Below are 25,725 nucleotides of genomic sequence, written 5' to 3'. Positions count from 1 at the left end.
CCAGCGGTGGGCGGCCCCAACGCTCCGCCGGGCTCGCGAACCCGCCCCGCCCCGCCGCCGGCCGTTGCGCGGCCGCGCGCTCTCCGAGGCCACGGGGCGGGGCGGTGACGCCACAGCGCCCCGGCGGCGGCGGCGGGCGTTGCGAAGGCGCCTCCTCCGCTCGGGGGCGAGGCGGCGGCTCGCGCCAGCGCAGTCGCTCCCGCCGTGCCGTGCCGTGCCGCTCCGCGCTCGCACGCCGGCGGCGCTGCTGCTGCTGCTCTCGCGAGAGCGGGGAGCCGGCTCGGTTCCTGGTTGGTGGGTGGGCGCCCGCCGGGAAAGCCGGGGCGGCAGCGGGGACGGGCCTCCGCCGGCGGCCGCGCACCGGGCTCAGCGCGCCGCTCCCCCGAGCCGCCCCCCACCCCCGCAACTCCCCGAGCCCCCGCCGGGCGGCCGCCACCTCCCGCCCCCCCCCCCCCCCCCCCCCCGCAGCGCGCAGCCAGCCGGGGCGCGGGCCCGGGTCCCGGCGGAGCATTGTCTCTCTGCGGCGGGGATCATGTCCGCCGGGCAGCAGGCGCCGCCGCCGCCGCAACCGGACGAGCTGACCGCGCCGCCGCCGGGCAACAACAGCAGCGAGGCCGCGGGGGCAGCCCTCTCCGCCGCCGGCCCGGCCGGAGGCGACACCGAGATGGAGGTCAGGCGCTTCCCCCCCCCCCCCCCCCCGGCGGGGACGTCCCCCCTCCCCCTTCTCCTCCTCCTGTCCCCGGCTCCGCGGGGCTCGGCGGCGGGGAGGCGCCCGGCTGCGCGGCGGCAGGTGCCCGCCATGAGGGACGGCGCCGGCGGGGCCTCCCCGGGCCGCGTGGGGCCGCGGGAGACAATGGAGGGGCGGGCGGGGGCGGGCGCGGGGCCGCCCCGTGCCGTGTGCCGCGGCGCTGCCGGGCCCCGGAGGGAGGGAGAGCGGGTGGCGGGGCCGGGAAACGGCCCGGCGGGGGTACGTGTGGTAGTGTGGGGGGGGGAGTGCATCCCTCCGCTTCCCCTCACAGCCGGCCGCCGCACACGGGTCCCGGCCGCCGCACACGGGTCCCGGCCGCCGTGTTCCTCCGCGGCCGCCGCCGCCGCGGGGAGACGGGGTCGGCCTCGGCGCCGGGTCGCTTCATGTTATTGGTTTTTTTTTGGAAGCGGGGGGACGGGAGGGCAGGGGGAGACCCCTTCGCCCTCGGCGGGGGGGGTGTTCGCCATCCTCCCCGCGCACCCACGTAGGCGCTGAAGGCGCGGAGCTCTCGCCGGGCTCGTTACCCGCTTCTTGCGAGTAGCCTTTCCCTCCGCTCCTTCCTCCCCGAAAAGCCTTCCCGTCGTTTGCCCTGCCTGCTTCTGCCGTGAGGGAGCCCACGTTCTAAAAGGCAGTAACGTTCTGTGTCCTACCGAAGTGGCTCAAAACTTTTGAGGGGTTTTGGGTTTTTTTATTTTTTTTTGGGGGGGGGGGCGGCACAGGTGCTTATCGCAGGAATTTCAAGGGGTTTGAGTGACTCCTGGGGGATGCTAATTTTATCGGAGCGGTTGTTGCTTTCACGATGGGAGGAAACTGGTTGGTCCTGCTTTCAGCGCTGAGTGTTTTGTACTCTGAGTCATGCCGTACAGCCCAACCTACTTGATCTAAATAAATTTGCAAATGCCATATTTTTCGGATGAGCACGTAGCAAAAGGACTGTGGGTAATAAGTCCTGCTCGAACCTGCAGAAATAGGGCAATTCCGCGCTGGGGCTAAAGCACACGGAGGCTGTAAAACGTGTGCTTTTGAGGCGCCTGTGTGCAAGGGCTCTCTCTGTGCTTGCTAAGTTAGTTCCTTTTCGGTGGGGAAGGGATTACCTTGCATAACGCGAAGTTTCAGTTCAAATAGCTTCTTGACAGTCCTGATCATCTGAGAGACCGCTTTTCTCACTCTCCAGCTAAACTGCAAGGTTTTGTCATCTTTATTGCACGTGATGAGATCAGATGGCGCGCTGCTGCGTTTCTGTATTTCGCATGTTAGGCGTTTCAGGAGAAATGCGAATTTCATACAGAAGTAGAGACCGTCTTCTGCTTGTGCTCACTGGTGGGTGGGTGTTGGCTAAATCCAGTGGGAGATGAATAGGAAGATCTGCGTATGAGTTTAAAAGATCTTTAGCCGTAACTGTTTATGCTTGGTTCTTTACATTTTGACTGGTGGATGAAACACTTGCTTTAGGATTCGTCTGTTTCCGCACTCCTTACCTGCCAGAGTTCTGTGAGGAAACACCCGCCCACAAACATCCCGTGTTTTGCCTGCCTTTGTTTCGTGTTGTTTCTTAACTTTCCTGTTCCTTTGTTCTACCTTGGCCAGTAAAGATTGAATTTAGCTCAGTTCTTACTTGGCTCAATTAAACAGATGGCTAGTAATGATTTTGAAGGCATCTTGTTTGTTTCCTTTTCTCACCCTTTCAACGATTGTTTTGTGATATACTGCCTTAGCGTGGTTTACCACGGAAGGATCATGCCATTGGTTTTGGTTTTAAGAACAGAAGATGGAATTATGTGTGGGAGATGACAGGGAAAGAGTTAACCTAATAACAGGAGAGACAAGGATAAAAAAACCCAACAATCTGAAAGAGTAATTGAAGGCAGCATGTCAAGGATTTGGCAGGAAAGGGATGAGGGAGGATTGCCCCCTCCCAGCCAACTTGTTTTTCTGTTAGTGTGGTACCATTGGTGAGAACAACAATTATTCGATTTAGTAAACTAAAAAAGGGAAAAATGCAGTTTGTCTATATTCCTACCCTGCTTCCAGGACAAAGCTGCAGTCCAGGTTCTTACTTAGACTTGTTCCCTTGATACAGAACGATGAGGGATTGGGGTAATCTGGAAAAAGGAAAAAAATTTGAAACTAGTCTTGCTTTGGGACCAGAGCTAGTTCTTTCCCAGTACTCTCCAGAGCCAGCTTTCGGAGGGTTTTGGCTCAGCACCCTAGAAGCAGCATGCCGAGCTCCTGGACCACAGCTGTCTCTCTTATTCATGTTGATGTGGTGCTTTAATGATGGAGCTAAATCGGATTACAGAGATCTAGCTCTGTCCCTCATCCCGTGGCAGGGATCTTTGATCCATCTCCAGGTAATTTTACAGTAATAGAAAGCTGCCTATATCAAAGCAGCAAAAGATGGCTGTGCCATCTGATGTCGATAGATAGTAATTTGAAACAAGCTTATTCTCCTTTACATGGGCATTTTCCTTTGTTCAGAAAATAATTTTTTTGTAATCTTTTTTCATCTCAGGAATCCTTTGAGGGTGCATCACCAGGAAAACAAAAAGAAATCCAGGAAGCAGATCCTACGTATGAAGAGAAAATGGTATGTAACATTTGGGACTGTGTACAGCTATTCAGCACTGATGCATTTGCTTATAATAGACTGAGTTTTCTGCTTGTTTGAAATCTCTTGACTGGATTTATAAAGCTTTGTCTAGTTATTAAAAAATATTTGAGTAACTTGAAACCAAAAAATATCCAGGAAAAAAAAAAACCCTCAGACGCTTCACCTTTTTAGCATTTTGTTCACTGGTCCTCTGCTTTTTCTTCATTTCCATTAGAGTCATTTGTGAGAATAACTGTTAATGTATTTTGCTATTTCTAGGAAGTATAGTCCTAGCAGCTTTGGGGTGCTCTAGATTTAGAAGAACGATATGATGGAAAATATTCAAATGTCTTAGGGGAAAAAATGTAATAAAAAGTTGTCAAGTTGCTTTTGAAGGTTATCTGTAGAGTTGTCCTTCCTGTAGGCAAGGGGGATTATGAAGAGTTGAGTATTCACTTTCTTGGTTGGAAATGGAAAGATGCTCTAGGAAAGTGTCCATAAGTACTTAAATGGCTGCTACCTTATTTTCGCAATGTATGGAATCAGTTGAAGTCTAAGACCTTTTTTATATCACTGTTGTATACCGGAAAATAATTCCAGACTTATTTTTGAACTGCAAGAGTAGCAGTCCTTTGTAGGAAAAGCATATTAATTTCTATTTGGGGGGGGTAAGCAGTAAAAAAGGAGGTTTGGCATAAGGCATTGAGTAGGCATCGCATTAATTTTCAGTTGAAATACGCTTTAGTAGGAGGACTTCAAAATAGGCAGGTTCTTTCAAACAGTACTGTTTACGGGTCAAAGTCAATAAAAGATGGCTTTCAAAATTCACTGGAGGCTGAGGAAGGGTTTGCTGTTTAGGACAGGTGCTGACTGTAGGCCTTGGCCAACTATTCAACTCTTTTACTTTGCTAGACTGAAAGGGATTTTGTTAGCTTTTTCGGAAATTTAATTTGTTCTTTGTGAAGCTCTAGTTAGAGTCCTGGAGCTTTTGAAGATAGGTGATTCTGTGCTTCACAGGTCGGATAGGAAGAAACTTAATATTTTCCTTTTTTTTTTTTTTTTTTTAGTTTTTATATATCCTGAATGTAAGAGATGGAGCCATACACTCCTCACCATCTTATTGCATTTTCTTTCTCTGTTTCTCCCTGTTTTTCTTTCTTCCTGTTTTCCTTTCTTCCTGTTTGTAATTCCAGTGTCTGTGACTGCATGTGGAATTTCTTCACAGGAAAGTGAAACTGATTCTTATAATTTGCTGCTTCCTGTGTTGTTTCTTCTTGTCACTGAAAATAACCCAGTCGTCTTCTGCTAATTTCTTTGTGCTACTTCCTGGCAAAGTGAAGAAAGTGAACTAGGAGTTGTCTCTTCTAGTCTCTAGACAGGCACAGTTACAAGGAGGATTGTGTTTTACTGTCGCAATAGTCAGAAGACGCACTGCAAAAGAAAATGGGAAAAGTTTCTCTGTTGGTAGAAGGATAGCTCAAGGTTGCAGAGCACAGCCTGTTTTTGTCTGTGTCCTATCTAAAAGATACAGATAATGTTTGTTAGTCTCTTAAAGGAATATCCTCAAGCGCAATGAAAACGAGTGGTGGGGATGTGTGTGCAAGTGCCAAAACTTGCAGAAGATTCCTCACTACAACTTTAGAATGAGGAAACTTTTGCAATGCAGTCTGTATCGCTTCTACTTACTTCTCTTTTGCACAGCCAGTGAAACAAGTACTTAAAAATTTAAGGGTCAGCAATTTGGATAGTAGTAAGATCATACCTAGTTTAAGCTTCAGAAACTGTTGCAAAGTAAAGAAAAAAAAAAAACCCCAAACCTATGAAGAAGAGACAGGAAAACTTTTAATTCAATGGATGTGGATTGTAGCTGTGTTAATCAAGCTTAAACTATAGTTGGAGTGAGTGTGACTCTTCTGTGGTACATACAGGATCTCTTTCTTGGTCTCTTTCTTCTCTAACCCCCTGTCTTCCTGTCTTTTATATAGTGCAGGAACGGCTTGCTTTAAAGAGAAGAACACTCACAGAGCTGGCATTGCTCTTGCAGAAGTCTGGAACATATGTTCCTTTTTACTAAGAAAACTGACTTCCTGTAACTGTGCAAGTTGCTAAATACCAGGTTATGTTGTGGCAGCTGGCAGAATGTCAGAGTGGTTGCTGTTAAGCTTGGAGCTGTTTTCCGTCTTGATTGTCTGTTCTAAAGTCTTGATGTGGCCTTGGGAAGGTGTGTTGATTCCAGGTAGAACCTGTCTCAAAGGAACTGAACCTTTTAGATGCTAATATTGTCTCCTGTAATCTTTTTTGCACAGCAGAAACAGTGACTCATATCAAAGGGGGCAGTCTGACAAGTTAGACTGAGCATATCTAAGCGGTCTCTGCTGCTGAAATAAGTGTTCTGGCTTCTAGCTATAGGCTCTTGTGCCCCCTCCGCCCCCTTTCATGCCAGCTCTTTTGTTTATCTGACACCACAGTGAGGTGGTGTATCTCACTGAGCAGGCAGGAAGCTAATGCGCTAGAAAATAGTTGTTGCCAGGTGGTGATATGAACAAGTTCATTGAAGAACCCTGTGCATTCTGGATGGGGGTAAATTTCTGGGAGTGGGACTATCATTTTTGATAGGAGAAGGTTGTTAAAGGGCCTCTGGCCTCTTCTAGTGACACTGATGCAATCTGTGCCAAAGTCAGATTTCAGTCTTAGCGCAGGTCTGTCTTGCCACTTTGATCTTACTGCGTGTAGCAAAGGCTAGCTTTGACCCAATAAAAGAATACTGAATCTGTCTGCAACAGTTATATTGATGTTAGTCATCTCTTCTTTGTTATTGTAGCTATGTATATAAAGAAATGTGAATCTATATTGTTTAAAAAGCATTTGTTAGCTTTTTCTTTTGAATGAGTACATACTGTAATGTCTCACACTTGTTCTACTTAATTTTCCTTGTCAACAGCAAACAGACAGAGCAAACAGATTTGAGTATCTGTTGAAGCAGACTGAGCTGTTTGCTCATTTCATTCAGCCTGCTGCTCAGAAAACTCCAACTTCACCTTTGAAAATGAAGCCTGGACGTCCACGAATAAAGAAGGATGAGAAACAGAATTTACTGTCAGTTGGCGAGTGAGTGATGACATGTAGGCCAGCTTGTACTGTAATTATGGATTTTATTGTACTTTAGAAGCGTAAGTTAAACTTGCTAGTCTTTTGTCCTGTTTTGGTGTGTGTTTTATGCTGTGTAATTGTGGTATTTTTCAACTGCCCACCTGTAAGTTGCGGCTTGTTAAAGAATTCTAGGAGCTGTAAGAATTTTGTGTTGGTGGTAAAGCACTATCGTGATTAAAAGTATACCAGCATGAAGAAAAGCAGGGGCAGAAAAGTAGAGCGTTTGTGGCTGTAAGTTGTAAGAGTTCACAGAGAACATCAGTATACTGCATCTTACAGGCAGCTTGAAAATCAGAAGTCGGGAAATTTGGATTGCTTTCATTGCAGCTTACATGGCTACAGTATATCTAGCATTGGACAGATGTTCCAGAACTCTTAAATACAGTGTCGTTCCCTGTCTTGTAGTTAAAGGCCAGTACCGATGCACACAGTTTATCCCTTTTCAGTCACTTTGCTATAATATTTGAGTCTGCTGACAATGTGGTCATCTTATCTTATTAAGAAGCTAATAGCTCTAAAGGGTTAAAAAGTAGCATTTCATTTGATCAGCTAAACACGAGTTCTTCTGAAGAATCTTGCTAGAAGCTTCTTTGGGTGTTTGCATTCTGTACTGCAATGACATAAGATTTAATTTCAAAACAGTTTCACATCTTTTCAGTTTAGCCAGAAACTTACCTCTTTCTTGCACTTTTTCAGCTACCGCCATCGTAGAACAGAGCAGGAAGAAGATGAGGAGCTGTTAACGGAAAGCTCCAAGGCAACTAATGTCTGCACTCGATTTGAAGAATCTCCATCATGTGTGTTTCCTTTTTTTTTTTTTTTTTTGTCCCTGTTCTTTTCCTTCAAAATGTTGTTTAAAATGAAATTTATTTTCATCCTTCCCAAGGACAATAAATCAATTTTGGAGGACAGAAGAAGGAGAAAAAAGATCCAGCACCTGTCTAATGGGACAAAACATGCTAGTGAGGGACTGTTTATTTTTCAGCAGGCTAGAAAGATGGTCCAGTGACCCTTGTCCTTTAGAAAACCATTCGCTATACTTTAGTTAGTCGGAAAGAGCTAGCTGGTTTTAAGTCTGTCATCTTACAATTTTTACGTATGTAACCTATCTTCTGATACAATTTAAAGTACCTAACAGCTTCCAGTTCATTTAACAGAGAATTCAGTATTCTATTGTTCTAACATTTGACTGTGTTCTGATTTGGGGGGTGGTGATAGAGTTAGAATTTCTATGTATTTTGGGTTCTTGCAGAAAACAAAGCTGTTAGAGCAGCTTGCAGAAACAAAATTAACATGTTGCTGTCTCCAGTCTGCATTGTCCTTGGAATTAACTGCATGAAATTTGCTACTTGATTTTGTTCTGTTGGTAAGTTTTTACAGATCTTTTAGTCTATTCTTTCATGTCTTTTAGATGTTAAATGGGGAAAGCTGCGTGATTATCAGGTCCGAGGACTGAACTGGCTCATCTCTTTGTATGAAAATGGCATCAATGGCATCCTAGCAGATGAAATGGTATGCATATAGCCCATGTTTTTGAGGACTTGTGTACACATGCGATATAATTCAATTTTAGTTCAGCTATATATATATGGTTTTTTATAGCACAAAATGTAATATACAATTTGCCTAATCGTATTTTTCTAGTATGTTTTAAGTTACTAATGTTAAAAGTGTCACAAGTGTCTTAATTTAAATAAACTGTGCAGGTAGTTTTACAAATAGGCATATGAAAAGCAAACCTGTCAACCTTTAGAAAAACAAAATTCGGTGGAGGGGAGTTGTTGAATAGAATGGCGTGTCCTCTATTTTTTTCTCTAAATTGCAGCTGTTTTGTTATGGTATTCTCAAGCTGCCCTTGTGAAGAGTGTCTTGTATGAAAAGAGCAACAAATGTGGGAACACTTCCTTTTGTTGTTAGGGTAAAATGCAGATAGCAGGGTATGGGTGTCCTGTATGGACTGATCTCAGCAGCAAGAGCTATACCAGTGAGAAATGTTCTGTGGAAAATGACGCAAAGATCGATGTAGCTAGAGCGCTGTGTTAAAATTTCTTTCACACCGTGACCATGAACATTTCAGTCAGCATTGGCCATAGTAGTTCTTGTTTCTGTTTTTATTCTTTTTTCCCTGAAAGACGAGGGATGAATGCAGAAGAAATTGCAGTAGTTTGACAGGCAGATATGTTCTTGTCCTCTAAGTGATTTTTAGTTGTATCTGTTTTTCATAAGGAGCAGATAAGGAAAGACAATCTAATTCTATTTTAGTATATTGCATTTCTCATACCTTCTGGTAATTTCTGTTTAATAAAACTTCTTCAAGATAAATTAGAGACAAGTGAATTTAAATTATTGTTTAGTAACATGTTTAATTTTGAAATAGATCAAGGATTTTCTTCAACATACATGCTTATGAGTAGAGGAATTTTATATTTTTTTTTGCTGAGTACAGTTCTAAGTGGAGCAGGCTTGTTTTAACAAAAACAACTGGGAAACTTTCTAAGTCTTTGGATTTGTGGTATTCCAAAATCCATTTTGCGTTGAGAAGTTTAAATATTTACTATTAAATATTTTTTGATTGATTCTTAAATATTAATCCTTTTGAACTTATTAATGCCTTTCACACAGCTTGTAAACACTTTTCCACACCTTATACCAGGTGGAGTGTGGTTATTTTGAAGACAAAGACTTGAATTATAGAAGCAAAAATAACTTGCATTCATGGTTTTCGTTTTCCTTAAATCCCATGTGTTTGAGTCATAATCTTTTTGAATTATTTAAATAATAAGAATGATCTGGTTTTGCACGTCTTCCTCAATTTTGTTTTACTTAAAATTACATGCTGAAGATACAAAGTTTTAAATATTTCTTTTGAATAAAGAACAGAGCGCTTAAAAAAGTGCTTCTAAAGCAGCTCAGTAATTGTTTTCTTTGACATATGCAGCTGTTCACATTTATGTTTGGCTTTCTTCTTACAAGAACTGACATCATGGCATGGCCTGTAAAAGCCTCCGTACAGGGTTCTTAATTTATTCACTTTATTTCAAGTCTAAGAGAACACAAATGTCCAGTTTGTAAAGTTCGTTGACCTCTAAATAAATAATCTGAGTACACCCTAGTCTACAAAACAAAATTTTATGAAATAATGTTTTCTTGCACTTTTAAGAATGTACCTTATTTGAAAGGTAAGGCAAAATTCTAACTTCATAATCCAATGTTTGAAAATGTTACTCTTTTTTTTTCTTTTTTTTTTTCTTCTTTTTATTAAATACGGGAAGCCATGCAAGCTTTTCCTAACCAAGATTTTGATGCCTTTTGTGAGTAGCACTGTCCTTAATATATCTCACTCATTTGTTCAGGCTGCTGTGTCTTCCATGTTGTACTTGGAACTCACTCTTGGGTTTTTTAAAGGTATTTCCCGAGAGACTGTTTTTTTCTGACATGTTAAGGTCTCTTACAGGGTCTTGGGAAGACACTGCAAACAATTTCTCTTCTTGGATATATGAAACACTACAGAAATATTCCTGGTCCTCACATGGTGTTAGTTCCTAAGTCCACTCTACATAACTGGATGAATGAATTCAAGAGATGGGTACCTACACTTCGAGCAGTTTGTTTGATAGGTGACAAAGACCAGCGAGTAAGTTTTGATGTGGTTGTTTTTCCTGTGTAAATCCAGCATGTGATCTTGCTGTCCTTTACCTTTCATTCACAGGGAAGGATATTACTTGGATTTGTAGTGGTTAAACAGTAAGACAAGTGCTATCTACTTAAAATATAACCAGCTTAGAATTCACATGTGTGTTGCCCAGCTATTGCTTCGTCACTTTACACTCATAATTTCTTGTCCAAAGATTTTCTCTCCTTTTGTGAAGGCAATACACCGTGTAGACCAGCAAAACCCAATAAATCTTAAAATAGGAAAATAAAATGTTTCATGTAAAGTGCTGTCATTTGTATGAATATATAAATCTGTAAAAAAGTAATTTGTTTTCTGCTCTACATAGTACAGTACATTGTATTGGCTGTAACAGCAGCAGCTCTTAAGAGGATTATGGGGTCTGTCACTAAGGAACTGTTTTCTGAAAACAGTTGTCACCTTAATGTTGGAGGGGGCAAGGTGGGTTGGTTGCTAGAAGTGGTACGCAAATGGATCTTACTTGGCTTGAATTTTATCAGTTAAAAGAGAGAATACTGTTCAGCTTCTTATGGCCTTACTATTTCGATCATTCTCTTTTTGTTACTTCATATCAGTTCTTTGCTACTTTTTTTTTTTTTTTAGCATAGCAAAGAAAAAAAATGGAATATGACGGTGTATCTGTAGTTCTGTCAACTGGAGTTACCCATTTATTTATGGAAGGAAGAGTTATTACTGGTGCCATTAAACTTCTGCTTTTGTCAGCAGATTTTTTTTTTTATTCTAAAGGCATCTAGCTCTATTTTCAGAGTTTGTTGGGTTAGAAATTACAAAACTATTGATGAAACTTTAAATAGTTCTGGAGGTCATTGGTCCAGGTCTGATATTTTGTGATTTTTTTTGTTTTGTTTTTTTTTTTTTTAGTGCATCTGTTTTGAATACAAAAGTTCTTACTCTTTTTTCAGTATATTTCTTGCTTATAGGAGTGAAGTTCTTGACATTTATACACCTCTGTGTTTTGAATTCTGACTAAATACTGTGTCCACTTTTAACCTTGTATGTCAGCAGTCTAGAAATTGTTCAGTTAGCCAAATGAAGCAGTGCTTGAGATTATTTTTTATATTCAAAAACTACTGTTTTCTAAACTTAAAAAAACCCAAACCAAACCAATAGAAAAATTAATTTTGAGTTTTGATCTTAGAGTTCAGCTATTGAAAACCTCATGTGTGTACGTAGTTGTGCAGTTTCCAAAGCCAGAAGTTAGAGCTGAAATCCCTTCTCTGCTCTGCCCCAAGGGTTTTAGCAGCTTCAGCACTGACACAATTGTCAAGCTTTACGATGGTTGTATGTTATATTGCCTCTATAATTAATTTTATGTTTTCTTTCAAGTTTAGTAGCAACATTGTTTTAAAATTTTAACAGCGCTAGTGTGTTTTTGGTTTTGATTTGACAAAGCCTCAGTAACTAACTGTCACCTTGTTGTCTAGGCTGCCTTTGTCAGAGATGTGTTGTTGCCTGGAGAATGGGATGTCTGCGTAACATCATATGAAATGCTTATCAAAGAGAAATCAGTATTCAAAAAGTTTAACTGGAGATATCTAGTAATAGATGAAGCCCACAGGATTAAAAATGAAAAATCAAAGGTAATTTATACTTTCACTGAAAGAGAGATTTGTGTGGATTATTAGGTGGTGGTGTGGGGACTATTAATATTTTTATGTTTGCTCATGTCTCAATGTCCTTCAGTTATCAGAAATCGTGAGAGAGTTCAAGACTACAAATCGGCTGCTATTAACTGGAACTCCACTTCAGAACAACTTACATGAACTCTGGGCACTTCTTAACTTCCTTTTGCCAGATGTGTTTAACTCATCTGAAGTAAGTCTTCATTTCTGCTAATCAAATTAAGTGAACTTTGCTGCTTTTCCAGATTTGAAAATAGACATTAATATGTGTAGTTAGGAGTATCAGTTACTGATAATGATAGATTGACAGTTAGAAATGTTTCCAGAAATGTGAAGTATAGTAGGGTAGACTACTTTTCTCAGCTTGGCCATTTTTAAGGGCTGTTGTGAGCTTAGCAGATATAAGAGGTGTTTAAAATCACAACGTGAAGATGTTCTCTACTGCATTTCAAAATAGGTTTAAGCATTTTATGATGGCTAAACCAACTAACTTTGTTCTTATATTTAACTATAAGTTACCTTATTGTTTATCTAAGACTTCTTTCCTGTGAGTTGGGAGATACTATGTAATGACCAATAGACTACACAAAGTGAAGGATGTGCTTAACTGTTTTGATGAATTGGGAGCATAACATCTGTAGAAAGGGAAACCTTGTGGTGCATTACACCAAAATTTTACTTTTCATTTTTCATCAAATGCTGCAGTAGTACGCTTCTTCCAGATGGAATTTGCCCAATGGAGTGATACGAGTGAGTCTTTTTCAACAGAAAAGGACTCGCATATTGATTCTTTTTTTTTTTCCCAGAAGACATTGTGTTATAGGGCTTTCCATAAAAATAGACCAAAGAGGGTAATTTGTTCTTTTACTTACTGCCTGTGTAAGAGAATCACTTGAGGTGTATTTATTCACCATTGTAATGACATTGCACTTTGAAAGGAAACCTCTTACATACCAGTGATTTTGTTGATACAGGACTTTGATTCATGGTTTGATACAAACAACTGTCTAGGGGATCAAAAGTTGGTGGAACGTCTCCACATGGTAAGTCTTTCTGCTTTTTGTGTAAGTGTTACGTTTACCTAAGTTAGGTTCTAAATAATTCTTCTAATGCTTCTTGCGACAGAGTATTAGGGTAAGATAGCTTATTCCAGAAACTGTGGTAGGCTTTCAGGATAGGTTGGTGAAGCTCAGGAGATGATCTGTGTCTTGAAAAGGAAATTGTTTTGGAGGGAAGAGAAGGGTCGATAGTTCTGGCTTTCAGGGTTCTGAAATACTTACATTAAAAATATTGGCTATGAAGAGACTACAGATATTTCAGTCAAGCAAAATTAAAAAAGAATCGAGCGGCATAGAACCATCTAAAAGATGATTTTGGCCTAATCTTTGAGTCTTCCAAAGAAAGCACATGTATATTCCCATGTATAAGAACTTGTCCATATAGATTGCTTTTTCAGATTATCTGGTAATAGGTCTGGTGTTTGAGCATTTATGATAGAGAATACCTGCACTGCTTTTGTCTGTTGACCTGTTCAGTGTTTCAGTTTCCAAAATACGTTTAATGATGCAATCTCTTTCAGGTGCTACGACCATTCCTTCTACGTCGCATTAAGGCTGACGTAGAGAAAAGTTTGCCTCCAAAGAAGGAAGTTAAAATTTACGTGGGCCTCAGCAAAATGCAACGAGAATGGTAATTCATGTACTTGACTGTGCTATGGTGAAGGCTCAGAAGGAATGTGCTGCTTGTGACTTGATTATTGTGTGGATCTTGATTTAATTCCTTCTGGTGTACTCCCAACTCATACATATTTCCTTGTGACACTTGTGATGACAAAACCATGCATATCAGGGGGAGTTACCGGATGAAATGAGGGGGAGGGGGAGCTTTCGACTATACTTATCATTTAAAGAAAGGCCCACTTTGTTTTAGCGTTACAAAAGTTTTTTCTTTCTTTGATGTAGGTATACACGAATCTTAATGAAGGATATAGATATATTGAATTCAGCTGGGAAGCTGGACAAAATGAGACTGTTGAATATCCTCATGCAGTTGCGAAAATGTTGCAATCACCCGTATCTCTTTGATGGAGCAGAACCTGGTCCACCTTACACAACAGATATGCATTTGGTCACCAACAGTGGCAAAATGGTAGTATTGGACAAATTGCTACCTAAGTTGAAAGAACAAGGTATGGATCTCATTGTTGTTGTTGTTTGAGAGTTGTTTGGTTCAATGATAAAAATAAAAGTTAGTGCTTCTTAATGTTTCCATGTATCCTGAGCAAAACCCAGCACATTTTAGCCAGGATTATTGTTGGTTTCTAGCATGATACCAGCTTGTCAGGCACTGTATCTTAAGTAGTTGATACAAAAACAATTTGTGAAGTGCCTTCATAAATAACTGGATCAATAGTCCATTATGACTTTTTGTGATGGTGTTTTGATTTTTTTTTTTCCTTTTTAAATTTTTTTTCTTTTTTTCATCCCAGCTAAATTGAGACCACAGAAGCATCAGTTTGTCTGGGTTTTCTTTCTTAGCATTATTAGCTGTTAGAAACATAATCATGTGGTATTTTAGCCACTCCTTTGATTTGCCATGAAGTACCATTTCAGATTCAAAGTGTTCGTGTAAGGTTAAAGTCAAATCCATTGTGAAATGTTGGTCTGTCTTGCTGCATATGATTTTGAGCAGCACCTGATTTTTTCAGTGAATTCTTTAAGGCATGCAAACATGGGGGCACACTCAGTTATTTTAAAGTTATTTGATATTAGAGAAAAAGCTCTGGAATACATTACTGTAAAACTTGGTCACCACAGAATTTTTGACTCATTATTTCAATGAGTATGCTTACTGAAGTAACTTGGCTAAAGGAGAGGAGCAAAGTTTGTGACTGGGGAGCCATTACAGAAAAACAAAACCAAACCCAAACCTTAGCCTTTAGGTAATATAAAGGTAACCTGTACTTCGTATCCAGATATCATGCCAGCAGCTGTGGCGATATATGTCACTGTAAGACTGAAAAAGAAGAATTCAGTGGTTACTTTGCTTTTTTTGATGTTGGCTTCTTTCTACTGTGCAGCTTCTTGTTGAGACGTGGCAATTAAAATTGGCCTGGTCTTAAATCAAATACTCATCTTAAACAAAAGAGAGTGAGTTCATTATTAGACCTTGAGTCCAAAGGACAAAAAAAAAAAAAATTGTACTAGGAGAATATAGGGGGAAGTGGAAGCTTTGTAATATTCTGTGTTTTACTTAAATCTTTCAAGTAGGTTGGAAATGGTTGTGTGTGTATATCTGTATAAATTACTGTACCTTTACATTTTTTGGAGGTTGTTCTTGGCAGGTAAGTAAACTGACAAGTCTTTAAGAAGAACTTACTTTATTTCTAGCTATCTTATATCCAAACCAAATACTTCAAAATTTCGTTCTTTGGTGTTTTTATATTTGTGTTATCATCTTACTTGGCTGTGTCTGGGAACACTTTGATAAGAGTACAACAGAAAACAAAAGCAAAAAGGCAGCCACTAACTAGACTCTAATATACCGTAAGGCGAGCAATTCCCATGGCAAGCACAGGAGCCTGCCAGTTGGTAGCTAAACAGCTGTAAGAGCTATGAATTCTCTCTAGCCCGCTCCCGTCACGTCTGGTGTTACCTGGAACCCTTCGAGCCCCGCCTTGGGCACCAAAAAGGACTGCTGTGGTGTAACCCCAGCTGGCAACTAAGCAAGCCCCACACAGCCGCTATGATGGCAGCAGCTGCAGCCCTGTGTTATATATTGGGCTTTGAAATTCTAACTGCTTTTCTTCTCAGTACCTGGAACTGCTCTCCTTCCCTTTCTGGTAACGCAAACTTGCAGAGTTTGATAAATCTTAAGTTTTGGCAAAAACATGAGAGAGCTTTTTACCCAAACAGGCTCAAGAGTCTTAATCTTCAGTCAGATGACCAGAGTCCTAGACATCTTGGAAGATTACTGTATGTGGCGAAATTATGAATATTGTAGACTAGATGGACAAACACCACACGATGAGAGACAGGTATTTAAAATTTTAAGTATTTTATTTAAGTAAAAATTGTACCCTTAAAACATTTAGTTCAACTGATATGTTCCTTTTTATTTATTTAGGCATCTATTAATGCGTATAATGAACCTGGTAGCTCAAAATTTGTGTTCATGTTGAGTACACGGGCAGGAGGTCTTGGAATCAATTTGGCTACTGCTGATGTTGTCATTCTGTATGATTCAGACTGGAATCCACAAGTAGATCTTCAAGCTATGGTAAGAATCCAGATGGAAATTAACGTTCATTCTTTTCTTTTTCATGGAACTTTCCTAGAAATGTGTAGCATGATGTAGTATTTAAAAAAAAAAAAAAAAGTATTTTTCCTGTTTTAGCACAGTAGTAGTATTTGTAAGACTGATCTTTCAGTTCCAGTGCAGCTTCCACTGTGTGGAACCCTTAGTCACATTTGGGCTAGACAATGTTTTATGCAGTGGGAAATGCCTGGGTATATGCTACAGTACTCCTAATAGTATTTAATTGAAATAGCCTACTTTGTTCTTTAAAAAAAAACAACCAAAAAAATCCCCAGATCTAGCATGTTAATCCCAAAACTATAAAGCTTTACTTCTGTGGGGAGTGGAGGTGAATGTGTTCACACTGTCTTCTCTGAGACCTTGGAAAAGAGATAAAGAAAAGGTGAATTAAACTTTTCAAAAACTGCTTTTATGGTGGTGGTAAGTGAGCAAGCTCCTTTTAGCAACATCTTTAATTTTTTTTTGAAGTAGATTTGCATGCATCTCCAACCTTGGGACTAATGTCAAGAACACTACTGACCACATAAGAAAGTAAAGCTATTTAAAAACTGCCAGCATCTTTTGACTAATGAGGCCTTTCAGTGACAAATCTTGGAGATTTCTTTTTAATTATTTCAGTTAAGCTGTAGGTTCTCAAGTATTCTAGCAAAAATTAGTTTAGAAGAATGATGGAACTGGATGTCTGGAAGCTAAAGCGCGATAGTTCCAGCCGCTGCTATAGGTGTATGTTCAGAATACTAATTCTCACAGTTGTTAATAATGATTTGCCAGTCAGGTGAGGTGTGCATTGTATTTTTCTTGAAATATTGATGGCACAACTGAACGATTTTCAGAAAGGTAGCTTTTGGTTAGTACAGAGATAATTTCTTCAGTACTTTGATTTTACAGAAGGTTACTTAAGGTCAGGAGCAGCCAGTCTTCTCCCCTGTGTCATTTAACAAAAAAAACCCCAAACGCACACTGGTTTTAGGTATGAGACACATACTCGGTGTTGATGTTACTGAAAAAACCACCCCAAAACTTGCAATGCAGATAAGAACGTGCTACCTTGGGTAGTCATGTCAGCTGAATGTCTATAAAGATTTAACTAACCTATGCTATCCCGTTTTGTAAATTAGTATGTTGAAACTAATGAGAATTGAAGACTGATTATACAGTCATGCTGGAAACCAAGTACTGAATTTTTTGTTACTCTTTTTTTGCCTAGGATCGAGCGCACAGAATTGGCCAAACAAAGACTGTTCGAGTGTTCAGGTTTATCACAGACAACACAGTGGAAGAAAGAATAGTGGAACGTGCAGAAATGAAACTCCGGCTAGATTCCATCGTCATTCAGCAAGGCAAGTATATGAAGGCGATTTGTTTGTATGTATGATGAGATTCTCTTCTTTTTTTCACAACTTGTAAACTATGGTGAAATCGGCTAGTAAGCATCAACGGGAATGTTGCTTTTGTCTCAGCTGAACTCTGAAGATAGAGTGCAAAGGCCTGATCCTTGAAAATTTATTTTACTGTGGGGGTGTAGGCTTTTCCTCGCTAACTTTTTGATTACCTGCCTAGTCATACCTAAGTATAGTCAGATTTATATGTGGGGTTTTGGTTTGGTTTTTTTTTTTTTTTTTTTTAAAGCACTCAACTTCTCCTTTGAACTGGAAAAATTAATGCCTTGCCTGTTTTGTAATAGATGGGGAGAAGTGATGACAATGTAAGCTTTTTGGTTGACTTCATGGGAATCAGTAACTTTATTTCTGAAAAAAGGACTCATAAGGTTTAGTCTGGAAATTGTGAAAATGTGCACCATAACAAAGCTTATGTGGAAGACCTCGCATCCAAAATGATGTTGTCTGAACACAATTCATGTATAATACAGCGAATGTATGTGATCCCTGTCTAGATTTTGCTCGCCTTTTTTTTTTTTTTCCTCTCCCTTCATTTGGAATTTCCTTTACTGAGAGAAAAGAGTATAGCTTTAACATGGAAACATTAAGGGGAATAAAAATCACGTATTGCTCCTTCTATAAGGTAAACTCTTTAGTTAGTTGTTATCCTCCAATGCTTTTATCTTCAGGAAGACTGGTGGATCAAAACCTGAATAAACTTGGGAAGGATGAAATGCTGCAAATGATTAGACATGGAGCGACACATGTGTTTGCCTCAAAGGAGAGTGAGATTACAGATGAAGATATCGATCACATTTTGGAAAGAGGTGCAAAGAAGGTAAGATAAAGTTTAAGAAAATGGAAGCCCAACTGTAGACTTACTTAAATCTGATGGCAAGATAGTATATCCCTAGGTGATAACTTGATTGTAAGCTGGAGAGAATAGGCGTTTTGCTATTGAGGTTTTCCATATTGGTCAAATGTGCTTGTTTTTTCTACCGTTGTAAATGAGATCTTTTGTAATGAAGTACCTTTCAAAATTGCTACCGTTCTTTTCTCTCTCCTCCCCCTCCAAGACTGCGGAAATGAATGAAAAACTTTCAAAGATGGGTGAAAGCTCACTCAGGAATTTCACAATGGATACGGAGTCCAGTGTGTATAATTTTGAAGGGGAAGACTACAGAGAAAAACAGAAGGTAACATTTAAATATCTTTTGCAGGAAAGCACTAAGTTGTATGATTGAACCATATTTATTTAAGAAGTGTTGGTTAAAATACAACATAATCTATGAAAATAGTTTCTAAGTATTATTACTTATTCAGTGAAGTAGATGTAGACCTAATTTTATATAAAACTTGCAGCTGGTCTGAATATTTTGCAAGGCTTAGTCTTAATATTTCTTGGGGTGGTGGGATCTGTTTTTATAGATGGCATTTACAGAGTGGATTGAACCACCTAAACGAGAAAGAAAAGCCAATTATGCTGTGGATGCTTACTTCAGAGAGGCTCTTCGAGTCAGTGAGCCAAAAGCACCCAAGGTGAGTTGGCCAATTTAAAATATAAATTATTCAAATATGCATGATAAATGGTTAAAGCTGAAAGTGAGAAATGGGTCTTTATTGATAAAAACTGCTCTATTCACTTTTATAAATTGGGGAGGTGATTGAAATTTAGAAAAATCCAAAGGACTTGAGACAAACTTCTGTGAGAAAAAAGTAAGAGCAGGATGAAACTTGTAAGATGTTACGAGGGTGAGACCAAGGTGTTTCTTATTTTACTTTTATTGAAGCAGCTGTGATTTTTCCATACCTGTGGAAGATTTCCTTAGTGGTGCTCAGAACACCTGAACTTTGTTCAAGGGGATGCACATATGACTCTTTCCCCAGCTGTCTCCTCCTCCCAAAAGACCCTCTCCCTTTTTCTCACAGGTCTTTCACTCTTAGAATTCTTCATGGTTGTAGTTGTCTCTTGCGTGGTGCGGGCTTTTTTTTTTTCTTTGTTAAGACTGCATTTTTGTAACTAACTAAAGCTTTTTTTTTTGCTCATGAACTGAAATCAGTTATTACAAGCAAACAGATTCTTTATGTGAAATGGAGTCAAATACAAACTTTGTATGTATTTCAGGCACCACGGCCTCCAAAACAGCCAAATGTACAGGACTTTCAGTTCTTTCCTCCACGCCTGTTTGAACTACTGGAAAAAGAGATTCTCTACTACAGGAAAACAATTGGGTACAAGGTAACTGAAGAATTCACGTGTTGCAATGGTTTACTGCAGCAGTAGGAGAATATGTACTTGTCCTGCCTTTCACGCTAATTTAAATGAAATAATAAAGTCATTTTGAGCTGAACAAATGATTAGGTTATGTTAAACAGAAAAGTGACGATTACCAATTATCTGTGAAAAATTAATCAAATTTTACAAAATGCAAAACCTTTCAGGTACCTCGTAACCCTGATCTGCCAAACGCAGCCCAAGCACAAAAGGAAGAGCAGCTTAAGATTGATGAGGCTGAACCACTTAATGATGAAGAACTAGAAGAAAAAGAGAAACTTCTAACCCAGGTATGGTTGGGTAATTAGCAAGATGGAAATCAGCTGAAGCCGGCTTTGTGTTTTACAGTGTTACAGGAACATTTCTTGGTCATTGATTCACACATTCCAGAGTTAACGCAGCTGCAAGTTTTGATTCTGACTGAAAAGAGGTTTAGTGCGTTAGGTTTGTCATCAGCCTGGGTATGTTTGAAGAACATGCGCTGAATTAGTGTGCTCGGGTTGTTCTGAATCTGATCTATGTTCTGTGTATTTTAAGGCTGAAGAGTAAGAACTAAACCAGTGTCAGAGTCTGGCTTCCCAAGTTTGCATGGACTGTAGGCTGTGACATCTTTCCTCAGCTGTGGGACCTTGCAGGCTAGCTGCAGAGCTGAATGTGCTATTTGTCACATTATTTAAAGTGTATCTTCTGCCAAAGTGTCACTCCCATATGGAAGTGAATCCTGCAGGATGAATGGTCAGTTTTCCCAAACTATGACTGGCAGTGGATAGTGTCCCTCTCTTAAAGAGGATATGAGCTGAATAGGATATAATTAGGTAGCACATACATTTAAATAATTTAAAACAGGTTAGTGCCTGTTAGGCCTTACATGAGGGTTTTTTTGGTGGGGGGAGTTACGGGTCAAGATCTCTTGCTTGAGTAGTAATGCACTGGAACAGTTCACTGTTAAAAACTATACAATCAATCAAGCAAGCTGTGGCTAAATCATAACATGGCTGGCAGAATTTTTACTGCCAACTGTTTTTAAAAGTTATTGCTAATACGAAATTAGCCTATTTTGGCAGCTGATAACTTCAGCAGTACTGTTTCTGTCCCTACTGAGTATCATCACAAGATAGCTTTAGACCACCTGAGGGAGGTTGACCAGGGAAAATAGCTGACAGCATCTGTGAGGCACTCCGTGGGCCTTTTTGACAAAACAAAACCATTATAGAGACTATTGCTTCACTTGTGGGATTTTTCTTCTGAAAAAGTGATCCCATGTTCTGTTTCAGAGAATATTGGTAGGAGGGATTAATCTATGAGCTGAAGACTCTTTTATCTGAAACTAGTAGGTAGTCAGAGAACCAGTACTAATCATTATGCAGTATTTAGATGGCGAGACTACAGTGACTGCAGTATAAAACCCAGTTTTTATGCTAACATTATCTGCAGAGAAAGCAGAGGTTTAATACTGTTGGAATTGATGGAAGTGTTACAGGCTGTTTAAAGACATCTATTGAAACAAATTGGGAGAGAGACAAATACTGAACTTCTGTGCCATGTTTCCTTCTGATTGCTATAAAGGGATTCACTAACTGGAATAAGAGAGATTTTAACCAGTTCATCAAAGCTAATGAGAAGTGGGGCCGTGATGACATTGAAAATATAGCACGAGAAGTAGAAGGAAAAACCCCAGAGGAAGTCATTGAGTACTCAGGTAACTTACTTTTTAAGTAGTCAGCTCTGTGAGTGAGTCCATATCTAATGCCGCTTTCCTAGTTTGAACTGGCTATGAACGTGGTAATATCTTACCTCTAAGAATTTCTTACATGGCTCTTTTAGACTTTCAGGGTAGAATTGTACTGATGGATTTGGGGTCTGCTGATCTAGATTTTACCTTGTTTAGCCCCTGCAGAAGCAAAGCTGTACTAAAATGCGCATGTAAACTTTAATGTATCCTAAATCTACTCTAACTGGATAGTGCTGTCTTGAGTTCTTGTTAATTTCTGCAAAAGGAAATGCTGAGAAACAATGCTTAGCTGGCGAGATGTCATTTTCCCTTATATTCACTAACCAGTAGTTTTCTTGAATCTTTACACCTTTATTACCTCATCCTCATCAAGAGTGGGATACAGTAAACATTTTGTGAATGAATATATAATGACCATTGGTTTTTGTAACCAAAGTCCACTTGGCTACTTACCTCTGATGTCTCGGAAGTGTTTTCTACTGTAGTGCGGCTGCAAGGTCCTGGGGCTAAAATTCTAAAGGTGTATATATAGCAGTTTACAGATGGGAAAAATTCTTTTTAAAAAACTTTTATTTAAGCACCTAGTGGTCTTTTAGACACTTGCTCTTGTCTTTGGCCACTCAGTTGCCCTTCTGCTTCCCTCTGTAAAAATGTATTGCTGTTATATCAGTTTCTGTTTTAAGCAGCTTTTTTCTTTGAGATTGGCTAACAAAAACCTTTCTGGCCTGTATCACACCTCATTTAAACTCAGGAGTCCTATATTTACCCCCTTCAAAATAGTATTTATGATACTGCAACATACGATATCAGAAAGTGAAGGTTCCTTATTGGGTAAAGGCACGCCTATATTTATACAGCAGTAAGTTTGGTAAAAGGAAGTAACATCTAACACCTTTTTTAAAGGTAAAACCCCCTAACTTTTAGGATGCATGATAAGAAACTAACCAATTGTTCTTTTCTTAGCTGTGTTCTGGGAAAGATGCAATGAACTCCAAGACATAGAGAAGATCATGGCTCAGATAGAAAGAGGAGAAGCCAGAATTCAGCGACGAATCAGCATTAAAAAAGCGCTTGATACAAAGGTATCTTTGCTGTGCTGCTTGCTTTTATTTCCCTGTGCCAGTGAGGTGAGATGCAGGACTCCATGCCTAGCCGCTGTTACTGATGTATGAAGACAACGTGTTGGGCATGGTATTTACCTCTTTTGCATAGTCCTCAGCAGTTGCTTCCTATAGCCTTTCCATTCTATAGAACTGCTGTCTGGCTGCTAACTTTAGGTATGGCCTAACCTGTTGTTTGTTACAATCATCTTTCTTTATCACAGGAGAAACTGTTCATAGTGCTGTATAATAAACTCCCAATAACTACCTGCTTTTTGAAGAAGCAGAATTTCTTTTTGACCTGTGTAACTGAAAATTATATATATATATATGTGTGTGTGTTGTTTAGAGCACTTAAAAAGGGAAGACTTACCAAGCAGAGCAGGCTTTCGTTCAGATCTATGTTTCACCAGCCAGGGTTTGGTAACAAACAGATTTGTAGTAAATTAAGACAGTGTATCAGAATTCCCCTCCTGCCCCCACTTCAGGTTTGACTAGTTAGTTACCTCTTCTAGGGAAGTCAGGGGAAGAACAGTGTCTGAGTCAATTAACCAGAATGCAGCTGAACCATGTGCTACAGCCTCATGTACCTTTTTACTCTTACTCCGATTTTGACTATTCCTGAGGATTTGTGTGTTGAAACGAATCACTGCCATTTGAAGCCTGGCAGATCTTGACTATTTTCAAATGTAGTGACAGGTCTGCGGTCTGCTGTTAATCAAAAGATCACAGCAAAGCTGTCTGTTGTCTAAACCAGAATTCACCTGTTTAGATGGTATTGGTAAATGCAGTATCTAGAACCCACAGTTCCTTACATGTGGTGACTTAGCACCAGAGATCATAAAAGATGTAGTTTTCTGACTTGGTATTTTGTTCATCTGCCTGTCTTCATGTGATGTATCACTTTTCATATAAAACAGTTCTGTCCTAATTCTGAACTCTGTCTTAGTTTTGTATGTTCTTACTTGTTTTGTTTAGATTGGCAGATATAAAGCCCCTTTCCACCAGCTAAGAATATCATATGGTACTAATAAAGGGAAGAATTACACTGAGGAGGAGGATCGCTTTCTAATCTGTATGCTTCACAAGCTAGGATTTGATAAAGAAAATGTCTATGATGAATTAAGACAGTGTATCCGAAACTCCCCGCAATTCAGATTTGACTGGTTTCTCAAGTCCAGAACTGCAATGGTATGTATTAATCTTGTTTGCTTTTTGTTCATAAATACCTATGACAACACTGTTACACATCAGGCTAGCTAAATAGCTTCTGAAATACTGAGCTATGTGCGTGTGTACAATACCTAAAAATTTTTTTAGACTTTCCAACAACTGTAGTGGATGGCAAATGCTGTAAACTAAAAAGTCTTATGGGAGGAGAAATTAAAAATTCCAAGGTACTTTTTTTTAAAAACAACATGAATTTGAGTTAAATACAAATGTGTTTTAAAAAGCTAACATCTGTGATCAAATCCATTCCTGTGAAGCCAGCCAGTAACCATCAAAAAATATTTCATTCCTTTTTTGCGCTGCCACGATATAGCAAAAAACTTTTACCTACTTACAGGCATTTCTAATCTTCTAACATTTTTACATTAAGTGGCTGCCTAATGTAGTAAGCGAGTATGTTGTGCAATTTAGGAGCTACAAAGGAGATGCAATACTTTAATCACCCTGATTGAAAGAGAAAACATGGAACTGGAAGAAAAGGAAAAGGCAGAAAAGAAGAAACGTGGACCAAAACCATCTTCGGTAAGATTTAAAAAGGCATTTCTGTGGAAAAGCTCATTTGAAGACAGAGTGCTTTTCTAATTGTCTAGGACAAGTAATATCTAAAGTTACTTAAATAACAACAACAAAAAACCTTATAGGGCAGCGTTAAGAGCTGCTTAAAGTTCACGCTGTCATTCAGGTAGCACAGTTGTGGATGTCAAATAAAGGAAAATAAGCTTAGGTTCTAAACTGTAGCTCACGTGCTTTGGAGCAGATGATCTTGTTATGTTCTGGATCACTGAGTTGGTACGCTGTATCGGTTTACCCTGGTAAAATAAACCAGAGATTCATTTGGCCTTTTGATTAGTTTTTACCCCTAAAGAAATCCTGTGTTTACTACTGAGGGATACATAGGCAACACAGACAATTCATTCCACTTACTTGGAGAATGCTACACGTGTTTCTATGCAGACTCTGCTGTCTGCCATCCCTTTCTTTCTATGGGGAGTTAGTCATGAAAGGGGCTTCTAGAGCTAGATTTGGGAAAACAGCACATATGCTTGACTACTCTCTTTGCTGACTAAAATACTGTTAGATAAGCAGGCCTGTGTTGTAAAAGAAATACCTACTTTACCCATTTTCTTGCCTAGATTTGTTGTTCAAGTTGTTGCCTAGAGCTGTTGTATCAGAAACAGCACAACTTACTTTGCAGATATGCAGAAATCAGTAGAGTTAAGAGTGGTGGATTAATAAATTCCTTAGAACTGTTCACAGAATATTTAAACAGGTATTTAGAAATACCATTTCATAAATGGGAAGCTTTATAACATCCTTACTTGCTTCTATAGACCTTTTACCTCTATAAAACCGTATTCTTCCAGAATTGGAAGAATACAAGACAACGGCTATCCTGAGGAGGATCTGCCTCTTTGCCATATTACAACATTTGCAACTGATCACATTTTAAAGCTGCCAGGGTGTAAATTATCTCCATGTGCTTTGACTTGAAATGCATTGCTTGCTTACAATCTTTTCGTATCACAAGTAACTTATTAAAAAAACTTACCTTACAGGCACAGAAGCGCAAAATGGATGGTACTCCTGATGGTCGTGGAAGAAAAAAGAAGCTAAAGCTGTGAATGCAGAATTTTTGTAATCACTAAATTTAAAAAGTAGTTCTTTAATTTACGGGTCTTCATAAGATGTACTGTATAATGCTCAACTATTATGTCATTAAAGGACATCGGGTTCATCTGTTTACTGAACTAGAAACATAGTACTTAATGTAGTTTCACTTTTTTAAATGCAACAGCTGTGCTGAATTTTTTTTACCATTAACACTTGAAGTAATAAATAGGCTTCATTTATTAATAAAGCTTCATGTGACTTTTTTTCATTAATGTTT

General features: G+C 39.7%; 1 protein-coding gene across 4 annotated transcripts; it reads left to right on the top strand.

Moving 5' to 3' along the window:
* The first annotated feature begins 489 nt into the window (after positions 1-489).
* On the top strand, positions 490-25,684 carry SMARCA5 (SNF2 related chromatin remodeling ATPase 5). 4 transcript variants are annotated; one of them, XM_075035637.1, is made up of 24 exons: positions 490-670; positions 3,261-3,335; positions 6,280-6,446; positions 7,185-7,285; positions 7,900-8,000; positions 9,943-10,122; positions 11,607-11,762; positions 11,866-11,997; positions 12,779-12,847; positions 13,384-13,493; positions 13,766-13,992; positions 15,719-15,840; positions 15,930-16,082; positions 17,329-17,465; positions 18,194-18,338; positions 18,577-18,696; positions 18,929-19,039; positions 19,626-19,739; positions 19,943-20,065; positions 21,342-21,474; positions 22,471-22,589; positions 23,586-23,798; positions 24,249-24,359; positions 25,394-25,683. In XM_075035637.1, the coding sequence occupies exons 1-24, from the start codon at positions 533-535 to the stop codon at positions 25,457-25,459; spliced, it is 3,123 nt and encodes a 1,040-aa protein (XP_074891738.1). In that variant the 5' UTR covers positions 490-532; the 3' UTR covers positions 25,460-25,683. The 4 variants fall into 4 exon arrangements, with proteins under 4 accessions (XP_074891738.1, XP_074891728.1, XP_074891717.1 ...); XM_075035627.1 differs by having other exon boundaries at positions 497-670; positions 17,329-17,461; positions 18,190-18,338; positions 25,394-25,681; XM_075035616.1 differs by lacking the exon at positions 490-670 and adding an exon at positions 2,083-3,099 and having other exon boundaries at positions 25,394-25,684.
* Positions 25,685-25,725: the final 41 nt, after the last annotated feature.

Source organism: Buteo buteo, chromosome 1 (assembly GCF_964188355.1).
Source record: "Buteo buteo chromosome 1, bButBut1.hap1.1, whole genome shotgun sequence".
NCBI classification, from domain to species: domain Eukaryota; kingdom Metazoa; phylum Chordata; class Aves; order Accipitriformes; family Accipitridae; genus Buteo; species Buteo buteo.
This window is presented reverse-complemented; position numbering and strand designations above follow the sequence as displayed.